At 36.9% G+C, this 15,760-nt stretch overlaps 1 protein-coding gene across 3 annotated transcripts in view; it reads left to right on the top strand.

Moving 5' to 3' along the window:
* Window positions 1-15,760, top strand: part of LOC136882341 (zinc finger protein 501) — a 165,351-nt gene that overhangs the window by 19,241 nt on the left and 130,350 nt on the right. For 2 of the 3 annotated variants that reach the window (XM_067154962.2, XM_067154937.2), the window contains exons 2-3: window positions 14,456-14,524; window positions 14,713-14,799. In XM_067154962.2, the coding sequence (XP_067011063.1) occupies window positions 14,465-14,524; window positions 14,713-14,799 (147 nt within the window). In that variant the 5' untranslated portion in view covers window positions 14,456-14,464. The remainder of the gene's footprint in view (window positions 1-14,455; window positions 14,525-14,712; window positions 14,800-15,760) is intronic. The other variant, XM_067154954.2, reaches the window with a different exon arrangement.

The raw sequence follows: 15,760 nt of genomic DNA on the forward strand, positions 1-15,760 counted from the left end.
TAAACTGATGGTGCGGTAGTCTTCACAGCTGTCAGCACCGGCTTTCTTGGGAATAGGTATAACAACGTTCTGCCGAAAATCGGATGGGACTTCTCCTGTCTCATACATCTTACACACTTGTAACGATTCGGGCGTCAATTCGAACCTTAACATTCTTTACCCGATACCCCCATTTCGAACTCGTAGTTGGGCTGCCTAATCAGATCAAATGGGTCGCTCAGCGGATACCTCAGGGTTTTCAGATGCCAAGTAAGACATGAAATCTTACATCAAGATACGCTTTACGTGAGCATGAAAAGATTAGCAACTCACGGGTGACGCCTATAGAAACTCATGACATAATAGTAATAACCGTCAACCAACTTTTTTAAATCAGAGTATTTAACTACGCGAGAACTGGTCATGACTAAATGGAGTACTTAATTAATCAACAATTCCTTAATCTACTTATGCTAAAATAGTCCACTATATCACTATTGTACACTAGTTTAACGTTTTTCTGTTTCCAATCACGTATGATATGGACGGACCTTGCTGGAGAACAGCATCATCTTACCAGGTAGACCATGAAAAACTAGACCATGAGTTCGGATTTATCATTTTGAGTTCATTTCCGAACTGATCTCAAGAGAAGTACCTAAATTTTTACTATGTGGCATCTAACCTTCATTCAGTATTCATAAGCCTACATAGTCTTTAATATCTGCTCAGTATCAATTAAAATAAACTTAAAATTAACTTGTATTATTAACAAAACTAGGGAAAAATCATTTGACAACTATCAATTACTCCTCAACATTGTCCATTTCATTTGATACAACTGTATACTCATGTTTACTACAGCTTCCTCTCCTTCACTAAATGTCATCATGTGTCGTGCGAATGTTACATTCCTAAGGAATCCTTTCCATGTAATACCTCTACATTACTATCTATATTCAGCCAAGATTTTATCTCAAACTCTACAATTATCTGTTCTTATTCTACGGTTTTCCATTGTAATACGTTCCCACGGTGTCTTTCTCTTCTCGCCTCAAGTATGGGAACTAGCTAAAATATACTAATAGTCAATCTCTTTCTTGACGATCCCGCGGTGTCTTTCTCTTCTTGTCATCTCGCGTCTGGGAGTCAATTAAATGTAACGATTGATTTCTTAGTGTTCCCGCGGTGTTTTCCTCTTCGAGTCCCCCTTTGGAGGGTCAATTAAATGTATCACATTCCCGCGGTGTCTTTCTCTTCTGTTCCCGCGGTGTCTTTCTCTTCTGCTCCACGTTGGAGCGCCAATTAAATGTAACGATTTGGGCGTCAATTCGAACCTTAACATTCTTTACCCGATACCCCCATTTCGAACTCGTAGTTGGGCTGCGTAATCAGATCAAATGGGTCGCTCAGCGGATACCTCAGGGTTTTCAGATGCCAAGTAAGACATGAAATCTTACATCAAGATACGCTTTACGTGAGTATGAAGAGATTAACAACTCACGGGTGACGCCTATAGAAACTCATGACATAATAGTAATAACCGTCAACCATTTTTTTTTAAATCAGAGTATTTAACTACGTGAGAACTGGTCATGACTAAATGGAGTACTTAATATTCTCAACGCTCAATTCTGATATGATTGGTGATTAAATATAACTGTGATATACAGTTCACTTCTGCAATTTAAAGTTATAATTTGGTTTAATTTCTAGTTTGAGCTTATTCGTGGACTTTGTATACACTTCAGCTTAACCGTGTGTTTTATTCAGACTTGTTTAATTAGTCTTAAATAGTCAATCGTAGCTGCTACTCAGTAAATGACGAGTCACTAATAAGTAAATCCACATAAGTAAACTCGAATAAGTAAATCTGGATGCGTAAATCCATATGAGTAAATGAGTAAATCCATATGAATAAATCCGAACGCATGCTTTACTACTTCTTTCACGTTGTGCATGGGCAACTACTTACGGACTAAGGCATTTGTTCCTAGTGCCTGTTAAATTTGGCTCCTACTCTAACATTTCCCTAGATGTTGTTCGTTGAGAAAATGCAAGTTCAAACAGAGTATATGTTAATCTATACAGCTATCTAACTAACTTCAACACAACCTTTGGCTGTCATACACATGTCTTTTAGGCTCAATGTCCCTTTCCTTCGTTATATTCCATAACATTCTACTTCAATGCAAGCTACTTTATTCATACGCGCAGTTACAATGCAAATACTATGTCGTTGTATTCAGAAACATAATATCATATTTATCGGTGTCGTGAATGCATTTGGTCAAGACACAGCTATAAAACGTATCGTAGTATTCCGATATTCACTACAGCACATCTAAAGTTGACATACGATCCCGTCATAAGCATAATTCTACAATAGTAAATTTTATTCATACCTTGGCTTAGGTCAATCCTGCGGTGTGGGCAATCTCACGTATACGAATCTAAAGAATGTAGCGTTGCATATCTTAAACTGCAGGCACTCAATGGCCCCTACGTAATGCGTATAAAACTCTTCTTATCACTATATAACTCATACTTTTCCTCAAGTTAGCACAATTGTAACATTATTTCAACATTCATATAATATCTTAACATCGTAGCCTCAATATTAACTCGTCGCGTTCCCATATACATGACCATGTCAAAGCTACCACACTATGTTTCTTAAAACATTTTAAAGTTGCTATATCTCATAACCTATGATTGAGTTCAATGCCCTTATTGTGAAGCAAAATAATGCGTGATTCCATATGTTTATTTTCCACCGCGCGCAACCAAACGTGACGTCGACTTGTAGCATTACCAATTCGAAATCTCTGTAATCTGCCAGTATGTCATTACTATCAGCTGTTTCCAAAATTCTTTTTCAAACCTCTCGCTACATACGTGTATTTTGACCGATATACGATGACGTATATATCAACACATTAGAGTCTTATGCTATATTGCTAGATCATGTAACTACGGACTTAAGTATTTCACACTTCATTGGTAACATTCACTTGCATTTCTTATATATCGGTTTATATTTAACCCATCGGCACATGCCTAAGACACATGTGTAGGCAAACCAAAAATTATGCGATTAGGTATTGTAAATGACTTAGCTCGCTCATGGTTGGTCCTGGTCCAGCTGTTCTGCTCCCAAATGGATGTAGTTGGGTCTGCGGTCAGGTCATGGGTTGGTCATCTGGTACATAATCTGCTTCGTCATCATGGGATTGCTGTCTGGTTTCCCGTTGCCTTCCTCATCATGGGTTGGTCGAATGGTTTCCCGTCGCCTTCCTCATCATGGCTCGGTCGTATATCAAGATGTACTGGTCTCCAGCTTGGTCCATTATGTATATTTAGCACATCATCCTCATGGTATTCTTGTCAGCAACTAAAATAAGGATTATAGTGCAGTGAACAGCCATTATATAATTCCTTTTGAAGTTTGAAATCCTTAAATTTATTATTTCCTTTGTGGCTCTCCGACGTATATCTTCGATCTCGTTGGTGTTGATTTCAGTGAATCTATTTCTGTCGGCCGCTTCTTGTAGATTTTGGGAAAACTTATTTTTATTCTGATTCAATGAATCGAGATGTATCTCTTCTTGTATGAGATCCCTTTTTTTTAGATGCTGCCTTGGTCTCCCTTCGCAGATTATAGATCAACTGCGCTCTGTATCCTCCCACGCGTATCTCGTGGTACTTAGCTGATTCCTTTTTTTAATATCTCTAATCAACTCTGCTTGTTTTTCGGTGAATTGACTTGTTTTCTTCTCGTTTCCGAAACTTTTTCCTTTAGTATAGCTTCTGATCCTTTCTTCTTCCTTAAAAATTATACCGCGGTCGGAAGTTCCGTCTTCACTCTCCGTTGAGAAAAATTAAGATGGAGTTTTCTTAACAATCCCAAGTTTTCTACTTTTTTTCGTAAAGCAATACAGTAGACAGTCCACTGTACGTTTCACTCTCAATACTCGACCGTTGCATGACGTGTATGGCCTTCTATGTCACCGCAACTGGTGTCTATTCTTTGCTTCCTATAGATCAAATGGGCCATACCTTCACTCGGCGCCATTTTGAAAACTATCGCGGAGGTGTGAACGGGCACACACTTAATGGAATAACCTTGTCATGCTGGTTTCTTCTAAGGCAGTCAGTAATTCAGAGGGAATGTCATCAATTCCAGGTGCCTTGTTCCTATTTAGATCGCTCACAGCTCTGTCAAACTCTGACCTCAAAATTGGATCTTCCATTTCATCAGCAGCAACAGCCTTTTCTTGTTCCAGAACCAAATTATCTACTTCTTTATCTTGATACAACTGTTGGATATGTTCCTGCCATCTTTTTGCTTTGCCTTCTTTCCCTAGAAGTGGCTTTCCACCTGAGCTTTTAATATTCATACACCTAGATTTCCTTTCTCCAAAGGTTTCCTTGATTTTCCTGTATGCAGCATCTACCTTTCCTGTAACCGTACAACCTTCGACATCCTTGCACTTTTCCTTCAGCCATTCTTCCTTAGCCACTTTGCACTTTCTATCCACTTCATTCTTTAATCGCCTGTATTCTTTTCTGCCCTCTTCATTTCTAGCATTCTTGTATTTTCGTCGTTCATCAATCAGGTCTAGTATCTTGAGTTATCCACGGATTCTTAGTTGATCTTTTCTTCCTTCCTAACATTTCTTCAGCAGCCCTACTGACTTCATTTTTCATGAGTATCCAGTCTTCCTCTATTGTGTTTCGTTCAGCCTTTTCATTTATTCCTTGTGCAACATGTTCCTTGAAACAATCCCTCACACTCTTTTCTTTCAACTTGTCTATATTCCATCTTTTTGCGTTCTTTCCTTTCTTCAATTTCTTCAGCTTCAGATGGCATTTCATGACCAACAAGTTGTGGTCAGAGTCCACGTATGCTCCTGGGAAAGTTTTGCAATCCAACACCTGGTTTCTGAATCTCTGCCTATTCATAATGAAGTCTATTTGATAACTTCCAGTGTCTCCAGGTCTCGTCCACGTATACAGCCGTCGTTTGTGGTGTTTGAACCAAGTATTGGCAAGGACTAAATTATGATCAGTGCAGAATTCAACCAGCCGACTTCCTCTTTCATTCCTTTGCCCCAATCCGAATTCTCCTACTGTATTACCTTCTCTTCCTTGGCCTACCACTGCATTCCAGTCTCCCATCACAATTAGATTCTCGTCACCTTTCACAGATTGTATTAAATCTTCTATCCCTTGATGTATTCTTTCGACTTCCTCATCATCCGCTGAGCTAGTAGGCATATAGGCCTGCACTATTGTGGTGGGCATTGGTTTGGTGTCTATCTTGACGACAATAATTCTTACACTATGCTAGTCGTAGTAGCTTACCCGCTGCCCTATTTTCTTATTCATTATTAAACCAACTCCTGCATTTCCCCTGTTTGATTTTGTGTTGATAATTCGGTAGTCGCCTGACAAAAAATCCTGTCCTTCCTGCTAACGTACTTCACTTATACCAACTACATCTAACTTTAGTCTATCCATCTCCCTTTTCAGATTCTCTAATCTACCACAACGATTGAAACTCCTAACATTCCACGCTCCGACTCGCAGAATGTCAGTATCCATCTTCCTAATGATCGCCCCCTCTCGTGTAGTCCCCACCCGGAGATACGAATGGGGGACTAGTTTACCTCCGGAATATTTTACCCGGGAGGAAGCCATCATCAGTACATCATTTATACAGAGAGAGCTGCGTGTCCTCGGGAGTTAGTTACGGCTGTAGTTTCCCGTTGCTTTCAGCCATGTAGCAGTATCAACACAGTTAAGCCATGTTGAGTATTATTATAAGGCCATATCAGTCAATCATCTAGACTGCCGCCCTTGCAATTTCCAAAAGGCTGCTATCCCCCTTTCGATGAACCATTCCTTAGTCTGGTCTCTCAACAGATACCCATCCGATATGGTTGCACCTGCGGCTCGGCTACCTGCATCATTGGGACACGCAAGCCTCTCCACGGCGGTAAGGTCACATGGTTCGCAGGGGAGGGCAAACAATCTATTACGTGAAAAATAATGAGATAGCTTCGGCTTTTGAATTATACCCTGAAGAAGAAAGATCCCAAATAAAAGTTTTATTTCTTCCTTGTTAGTAGGAACCGAATCCCTCTCCCTGCTTTTCCTTTCCATTTTACCTGTTCCTATGCTTGCTTGTATTGACTGCTGAGCGTACAGATTAGTTTGCTCTGCAATAAGTTCGCACAGTTCATCGTCAATGAAATGCTCAAATATTTCGTCCGGTTCTTTTTTATTTAAAATTTCGCCCTGAATTCCACTTTGGTATGTAGCTGGAAATAGGGCTCTCCTACATCCCCTTACATTCCAGTCACTAGGCGGAGTAGGAGGCAAATCGCTCTCACTTTCTGACTCGCTACTTTACGCTACACAGTAAAGCGAAACTATAGAATTCATGCTAGGAACAATATTCGTATCGAGAAATGTTATATAATGTGTGTGTGACACAGTTGTTGGCTTAAGATAATAAAGGTTTAGAAAATTCATATCAATCGATCATATTATCGATTCAATTCCGATTTCATTTCCATTCAGTTAGCAGTATTACGGGGACCGGGCGAGCTCCCTCCTTACTCCTCAACCCCATAAACAAATCTATCGCTAAAAAGTGTGCGATTAATACCTATAATACAGGTAGAGATGAGCTTAACTGATATTTCAGAATATCGGTGACAGGCGTATCTGTGACACAAAAATATCTGTGATTTTTATCGGTGATTCTGTCACAGGTAGCACGAGCATATGATTATCGGCACGGTCACTCTTTGGTCGCGGGCGGCCAGAATGGAAATACTATAGCCGATATGATGACTGGGTCGGGCAGTATTTTTTCGGAAAATGCAGGACATTAGAAGTGGGGAAAATAATATTCACCTTTATAATTCTAATGTTTTAATAATGCATTTGGAAAAGGTTGTTAACATGTTGTGCAATAAATTTAAAAAACGGAATGTAATTACCCGTGTCGTGTCGTGTCTCTGGGATACCAATTGCTTACAGTACTTAAATGTAGGTTTAAGAATAAAATGACTAACGTTTATGGACGAGTGTTAATCATACAATATAACGTCGCACAAGTACACATACGACAGGGTTGATACTCAACCTTGAGGTTCGTTACAGAAACAATCTTAGTGTTATTTATGTTATCATCTACATAATGCGTAATGAAGATTTAGGAAAATGGAACTGAAAAATGGAGGCAAATTATATTCATACTTTCTTCGCTAACAACGAATAAGGAATTGATGACTTAATACTCCCATATTTATATTTATCATTCAATACTGTGTTACAGTTTAAACTTTTGCACACTTCTTAAAGCTTACCGTATCACAGTTGTGAAGTACTGTAACAAACATTCATCAGCTTACAATTTGACACTCTTGCTGTTCTGCAACATAATTTAAATAAATTAAAAATGTGTACCTATTAAGTTATAACATTGTATAATTTTGGCAAGTACTGGTAAATAATTAGACTCCTCCCTTACAACCTGGAAGACATTTTTCAGCCAATTTTGCTCTTTCGTGCATTTAGTTCTGCAAAATAGGGTTTATTTGAATGGGAATAAATGTGCTTTATAATGTAGCAACTAACTAAAAAGATGACTTGGTGCATAAATGCATAAAACTAAAGTTGCACTTGGAAATTGCTACTTTACCCTTGAAAAATCAGAAAATAACATTACACAATCTTTATGAACTGAATTTCAAGGATAAGAAAAAAATAACAATCGAAACCACTTAAGTAGCTCTTTGAAAAAAAATAACGCACATACTATGAGCGGTTATGATCAAAATTAAAAAAAAACGTATCAAGGATAATGCATATTGTACATGTCCATATTTATAAATGTGCACAGCACGTAGGAAGAACATTAACATATTTCATTTCCCTTCTTCGTGACATTTCTTCAAGATGACATAAGCAGTCACTGAAATAGTTGTACTTATCTTGCAAAATAATACCTTGCTTCACAAAACCAGTAGCACAACAGCAAAGGTGCTGCTGCAAAAAGACCACAAACCAGATGAACTGGGCAACAAACATTGTGGTCATCATGATGTGTGAGAAAAGACAAGTGTCCATTACCGAGTTTTGTACGAGAGAATGGTGAAAGCATTATTTACAAGCTTATGTACATTATGGAAATGTCTTCTTCTTAATAATAACTGAAGCATAGAGGAATGAATATACAAGCAAACATGATTTTATAGAATATAATAAATATGAAACGAATACGCTCAGAATATAAACATTGATTATTACATGCTTAGTAGCAAGTATAAAATACATTGAAACATACACTTTAGAAACGACAACTGCAAATGTAGGATGTTGCTAGGTTTGGAAGTTGCAGTATGTAGATTTACACAAGACAATGGAAGAACACTTTTCTACACTCAAAGGTTGGAATTGAGGAACAAGATCTGTTGTGCCTTTTTCCATGCAGTCTCGTTCTCCTGTCATTGAAGACTAAGCTCCCCTTGGAGAAGACTTGTTAACAGGGTACCGAAGTAGATGAAACACACAAAATTTCATGAGCTATTTCACTCAAGAAGGGAAACTGAACTTTGTGTTCATACCACCATTTTAATGCATCTTCAGTTCTACTTAGAATATCACATTCTAAGTATCTCTGGACTTCAATAATTGACTAGGATGTAGGAGTCCCTTGTGGATGTGCTTTGTGAAAGGCATTTGTCTATTAGTGACCATGGAGAAAATTCATCTCTGTTCTCAAGAGTGGGACTTTGGGGTTTATCACCTTCCAGAGACCTAATTCTCGAAGTTATCAAATTTTATAGCTTCCTTATATAGTTTTCCAGTGCTTGGTGATTTTGGAAGGCAAAGTTTTTAAATCTTGGATCAAGAAAGGTACATAAACCATGAGTGTTGCTCTCTTCAACATGGCCAAATCTCTCCTTGAGCCAAGAGCTCAATGTTTGTATGATATTTTCTGACAAGTCAGTGATACTTTCAGTACTAAATTTTTCATAAACTGACTGTACCCCATTAGCCAAAACTATGACAAGTGATCCAGATATGTACTTTTCACCACTAGCTGATTTTGTCACAGTTTCAAAGGGCTTTAATATTTTACACATTTCATGGATAACTTTCCACTCTTGGAAGTTCAGAACAGGTAGATCTTTGTCAATGAGTCCTGTGGTGCTTTAGATGGCATCTTCTAACTCACAAAACCTTTCTAACATGTAGAGTGGAGTTCCATTTTGTTGGTACATCAAAAATTAACGTTTTTACTTGAGCGACTCCACTGCTTCTCTGGAAATTCAGTTGCTTGAGAACTCCTTTTAAAAGTTTCACTATTATTTTTATTTTGTTCAGGAGCCCATCAATGCGGTGGATAACCATTTTCACAATAATATTCAGTTGGTGAGCAAAATATTGAAAATGCTTCCAGTGAAGAAGGTCTGTAATAGCTCATTTGATGTTGGTTGCATTTTCTGACACTGCAGGCACTATTTTATTTTACAATTTGTCTCCCTTCATAATCCTTTGTAATTCCTGTGATAAATTCTCACTTGTATGGCTTCCTTCTAAAACACAACATTCTAAGAGGACAGATTTCAGCTCAAAATTATCTGTCAAGAAATGACAGGTAATGGCCAAAACTTTCATTGTTTATGAAAGCCCAACAATCGGTCGTAATACACACCTTCTTAACAGCTCCACCACATTTAAAAAAATGTTATTTAGACACTGTTCATGTAACGTAGGTATCAAATTTTTTAAATTCATCCGTCGATTTGGTAGTACATATTCTGGATTAAGTGCTGTGACAAATGCCTTAAAACCCTTGTTTTCAACTATTTGAAAAGGCTGAAGGTCATATATTACCATTTCAGCAAGTAGTTCATTCAGTTCCTTGTTTTTTAGAGAAGGTCACTTTTCTCGGTATGGATGTTGCAATTGAACTTCGACATAACCGCAGCTGAACATGACAGACTTCTTGCACTTCTGTCGAAGCTGTGCAGGTTGACGGAGTAGGTACTGCTGAAGCTGTGCTGGTTGACGGAGTAGGTACTGTTGAAGTTTTGCTGGTCGATGGAGTGTGAGTAACAACTGCTGTGCTCAATGACAGTGGCTGAATAAAAAAATGAAAAATAATTTACCCATGTCATGGCATTATTAGTATGTAATTACCCTAATTTAATTTAATGTAACATAATGAATATAATTTAATTACCACATCCTGTCTTACAGTACTGGTACTGGACTTTTAAGTTCTGTTGTTCAATATGGATAAGATATAGCTGGATGTTTTCTTTGTATATGTTTTGTTAAATTAGTAACAGATGTTCGGTAAGACAGTTTCTGGCTGCAGATGTCTCACTTGGCGTATTCATTGTGAATAGCCGTGTAAGAACTCCACATAGGACAATTACTTTGTCTTTTACTAAACATATTTATCTATGGATCTATTTATTATTATTATTATTATTAATCTATTTATAATTATTAATCTATCTATGTGTTATTATATTCATCTATTATAAATAATAGCTGCCTCTGTGGATCCGTGGTAGAGTGTCGGCCTCCGGATCCCAAGATAGCGGGTTCAAACCCGGCAGAGGTAGTAGGATTTTTGAAGGGCGGAAAAAAGTCCATTCGACACTCCATGTCGTACGATGTCGGCATGTAAAAGAACTCTGGTGATACATTTGGTATTTACCCGACAAAATTAATTAAATCTCAGCCATAGACGCCCAAGAGAGATCCGGTTTACTCTAGGTCCGCTAGATGGCAGACAGAGTAAACCGGAACGTCGAAAATGACGAGCAGACAGCCAGATGGCGTCAAATCGAAATGTCTGCAAACGGTAGCCGAGGCCATACGATTATTATTATTATTATTATTATTATTATTATTATTATTATTATTATTATTATTATTATTATTATTATTATTATTATTATTATAAATAATTAATTAAAATCATTCACTACACGATGCACTTGTGAGTAAAACACATAAAGACAGGAATAGAAATGGTGATTCCCCTGATATCTGAGGCAACTGGGAGTTTTCCCAACTGTCAAAATTTTTTTTAAACTCAATGTAAAATAAATTGAACATTAATGAAAAGTTATTTAATTGAGAGTTTCTATTCTATAAATATGTTCATGAACCATAGGTTTCAGTACTTAAGGTACTTAGGTAGAAGAAAACGAACGTACATACCCTATTCTCATTTAAAAATGCTACCTTGTTTTTTGTTTTTTTAAAAATACAGTTGCGCTATCTCTCGGGTAAACCCCTGAAACAGAAGTTCGCTTCACTCAAGTAGTTGGCGGTTATCACCTAGGTAGCGCTGGCTTCACATAGCTACAGCAGATAACATTGACTTGTGAACGTGATTCAAGTGCATGACGTAAACGATGTTTCGTAAACGATATTTTGTCACAGATACTTCCGTCGTAGCCTATCTGATATATCCCTGTCAAAATAGCAGGCTGTGATTTATCGACCATCTTCAAATATAGATCGTTGGGTTTATGACATCACCACTTACGGTTATATCGAGTGCCGTCGCGTTCTTAATGCGTTAGAATCAACGAGCTAGTATGTTATAGTCAATTACTTACTCTTGAGTAGAATATACGAGAAAACCAAAATTATTGTTCATAACATACTAAGCTTGTCAATTATCGTTTATTTTCATGTGGAGGCAGAAGCTACAAAAGAACATAATACTGTGTCTCCTAGTCATAGCCTTGCACGGTTGTTAGGAAAGAATGCCTGACTATCCAGCTATACCTTACATCACTCACAGCCTGCAGGGTTGCTACGGTTACACCAAGTAGGTTGGTTACAAAAATGATACCGTAAACTCCTTCGAAAACGCATGGCTTACCTAGGAGAAAACGCTATCCAGCGGCTCGCAATTATAACTGCTTAGAGCTCTCGTCTGCTTCAGTTAGCTGCTATGTTGTGATACCTGAACAAGAGATCTCGAATTTCCACTTGTATACGAAAACGTATTGCTTTTAAGTTTTAACACTTTCCCTGCTGTAGTACTGCTAAAACTGCTAAAACTGCCAAACTGCTAAATTAAAACACAATGTAAGGTCTTACTAAAAATTCTGCCCTCGCCTAAATTTTGAATCTATATAGATGACATTTATTTCAAGATTTACGTTATATCCATGTATATGTCCTGTAATTTTGTAGGCGCGTATGTCTTTACTGTAAACAATTTATTATTTATGTCCACTTTCTGTAATTAATTTTGCAAACTTGAATTATTACTTGGCATAGTAATGATTATTTCATATACATGTCATTGTCACTCCTAGATTCATTAAACTTTGTTGTCTTTTAATGTTAAAATTTTTAAATCTCTGCACTTAGCAATGTCCAAATTAATTTAGTTTTTGAAATTGAAAATTGAGTTTAGGTTTGCCATCGTGGTGACTTGCGTTTCGCTGGTTAATATTAAGATAATTGTCATCTTCACTTTCGACAGTATCAGTAGTAGTAGTAATTTGAGGTGAGATAACACCCTTTGGCTTAATAACTGTCACACAAACTTTTATTGTCGGTCTCTCTGTTTTCATCAGTAGAAAATATAATACTGCCACTTCCTAACAACATGCCTTGAATGTATTGTAAACACAAGGGTTCCATATATACTATTTTACCATGTTACCCAACACAAATTTGCAGTATAATATGCAAAAACACGATAAAACAAACTTTTATTGCTAGAAATTCTTTCTACTACAATTCTACATTAACAGGGGCATGTTTCGCTTGTCTACCAAGCATCGTCAGCTTTTATAACTTGTTTCAAGGTTAAGTCATATCATCATTAATTTTACTTATATCTAATTTGTACTTAATTATGATCTTGATACTAAATAATAAAATACATTAATACAGTGATAATTATATACATCATGAAAGGATTAACAATTAAAATAACAGTGCTAAAATTAGAATAGACATTGGTTCTATTAACACTGATGTCCATAACATGGTAGAATCCCAAAAACAATAAGATGTGGCTAAAATTCTCCTACATTTCTTCGTTTTTTATAACTCAATTGTTAGTAAGCTTTTTGTATTGTACACTTAAAATTTGAGCCTTGAACCCTATTAAAACTCAATAGTATCTGAGGCTTATAAATGTACATGTCAAATTGGTTGAGAATGTTCAACATATCGCATTAATTTGATGCTTGCTGCAATCATTTATTGATTGTGAACAGCTAGGTACAACTTGTTGGTTGTTTCCTCAAACTAGTCTTGAATTGATGAGTTGTCATATAGCTTGGGAGCAGTTTGTTTTTAATAGGAGCTTGGCCAAAATGGGACTTCAATTCTGAGAATCTTGGATGTTGATGTATTATCCTTTACAACGACCTATGTGTTGGTGCGTCCCTTTGACTACAGCTATGGTGGCTCACTGTGCTTGTTGCAGCTTGGTCCTATGTAAATTGTTACAATACTAGATTAACAGGGACTTGTTTCGCTCTTCTACCAAGTAGCCACAGCCTTTATAATAACCTTCTTTTGTATTGTACACTTAAAATTTGAGTCTTGAACCCTATTAAAACTCAATAGCATCTGAGGCTTATAAATGTACATATCAAATTAGTTGAGAATGTTCAACATATCGTATTAATTTGACATTCTTCTTTTTGAGAGCTGGTCTATTCATTACTTAATCCTATATGGTGTGAGATCATCTGTAATGAATAATTTTGTTAGTCTCCAAATTGCACTCTCCACACATCACCTTGTATTTCTCTTCTTCTTTAACTGAACCATCATATATACTATTTTTTTAAACCCATTTGAAGTTACGAGATGATCATAATTCATACACCATTTCAAAGAGCACATTTGGAGTATTAAGAAATAATTTTAAAGTACATTTTTGGGAAAATACCCATTCTGTACCCCTTTTATCTTGTATATGCTTGCGCAGACAAAATGTATCTCATCAGTGGATTTTCTCCACAGCTAAATGGCCAGCATGCTGCTTTTGATCCAAAGGGTCCCACGTTTTATTCCTGGCTGGTTCAGGGATTTTAAAGTTTATTGATTAAATCTTCTGGCTCGGGGGCTGGGTGCTTATTCCGTCGTCTTAATTTGGAATTCATCTTAAGTAGGGCCGCATCCAGACAGACATACAGGTCGCCTACAGAGCGTCAACTCAAAAGACCTGCACTTGGCCTCTCTGGAGGCCACACACCAATGTTAAATCACTATTATTATTAATATGATTATTAATGTACTAAAGCAGAAATGAAGGTAGTTTTTTGCCGCAGGTGTTGGAAGAATATTAAATATATTCAAGTTGTTTATGTCACACAGTTCTCCATCAGGAGTGCCCTGTTATACCTTCACCTTCGTGCATAAAGTTCTAATTTTGTACATTTTCTGTTAGGTATATGTGATGGAGGAAATAACTATCAAAGAGGAAGCAGTTTGGCCGAAGGAAGAGAACATTGATGAGGTGAGTAAGGCTTCTTCTCTTATGAAAAACTCGTGTACAAGTCAATTGGAATTGGTGTGGGCATCCATACAGCTAAATCTTCATTTGGGGAACCATACCTTCCTTTGTGTTTTTATGCCAACTTATTAATTGTCAAACTTGCTCTTTTCTCTGTTTGTTACTCTTGGTTATCTTATGTATTAATTCAGGATGAAGCATCAGCAGTGGAAGATCCTCTGGATGATATCTTAGTTAAGACTGAACCTATCAAAGTAGAAGCTGTGGAAATCAATCAGGTAAGATACGATTCTCTATAAATTATTCTTTAAAAGTATATAAGGTAAGTGCAAGAGTTTAGTAAGAAACAGGAGGCCTGATGAAAATGTATTTTAAAGAATGGCTCATTTACTCTATGAAATTGTGTAAGTAGGTATAAAAGTGAAAATAATGAAGAGATAGAAGGACAGGAATGTTATGAATACAGGTATTATGAAGTGAGATAAAGGAAAAATGTAACCAACACCAGATTTGTATATTCAGTAGATGGAGTTGTATTGTTTTCCTTTGACATATGCTGTACAGTGCATTTTCTTTACTAGATCACTTTTCCTTCTCTTGTTTATTATACAAGGGAAATAAGAAAATTAAAAAGAAAATGTAGAATAGTAAACAGGAAAATCAAAGAGAGTAGGGAGAGTAGAGAAACTAGAAAACAGCTAATGAGGGAACTGAATAGAGTGAAAAAGGAAGCAAAAGAGAATTATATGAATGGCATACTTCAAGAGGGTAATGACCACAAAGGGAAATGGAAAAAGCTGTATTCATATATCAGGAATCAAAAAGGAAAAGGAGTCCAAATTCCTACAATGGTGGGAGAAGGGGGTGAACACTATTTAACAGATACTGAGAAAGCAAACCTATTTAGTAGGGAATTTAGAGATTCAGTAGATGATTGTCAAGAGTTGGAAACCGAAACAGAAGATAGAGAGGGAGAGAGACAGAGGGAAACAAGAAGCTTCTCATTCACAAATGAAGATATTTTCAGAGAAATCCAACTGCTTCAGCAAGGAAAAGCTGCAGGAAGTGATCAAATTACTGGGGAGGTATTAAAGACAATGGGGTGGTACATAGTGCGTTATTTAAAATTTCTCTTTGACTATGTCATAAATAATAGTGTAATACCAAAGGAATGGAAGGAATCTATAATAATACCAATTTATAAAGGAAAGGGTGATAAAAGGAAACCAGAGAACTACA

Source organism: Anabrus simplex, chromosome 1 (assembly GCF_040414725.1).
Source record: "Anabrus simplex isolate iqAnaSimp1 chromosome 1, ASM4041472v1, whole genome shotgun sequence".
Classification (NCBI taxonomy): Eukaryota; Metazoa; Arthropoda; class Insecta; order Orthoptera; family Tettigoniidae; genus Anabrus; species Anabrus simplex.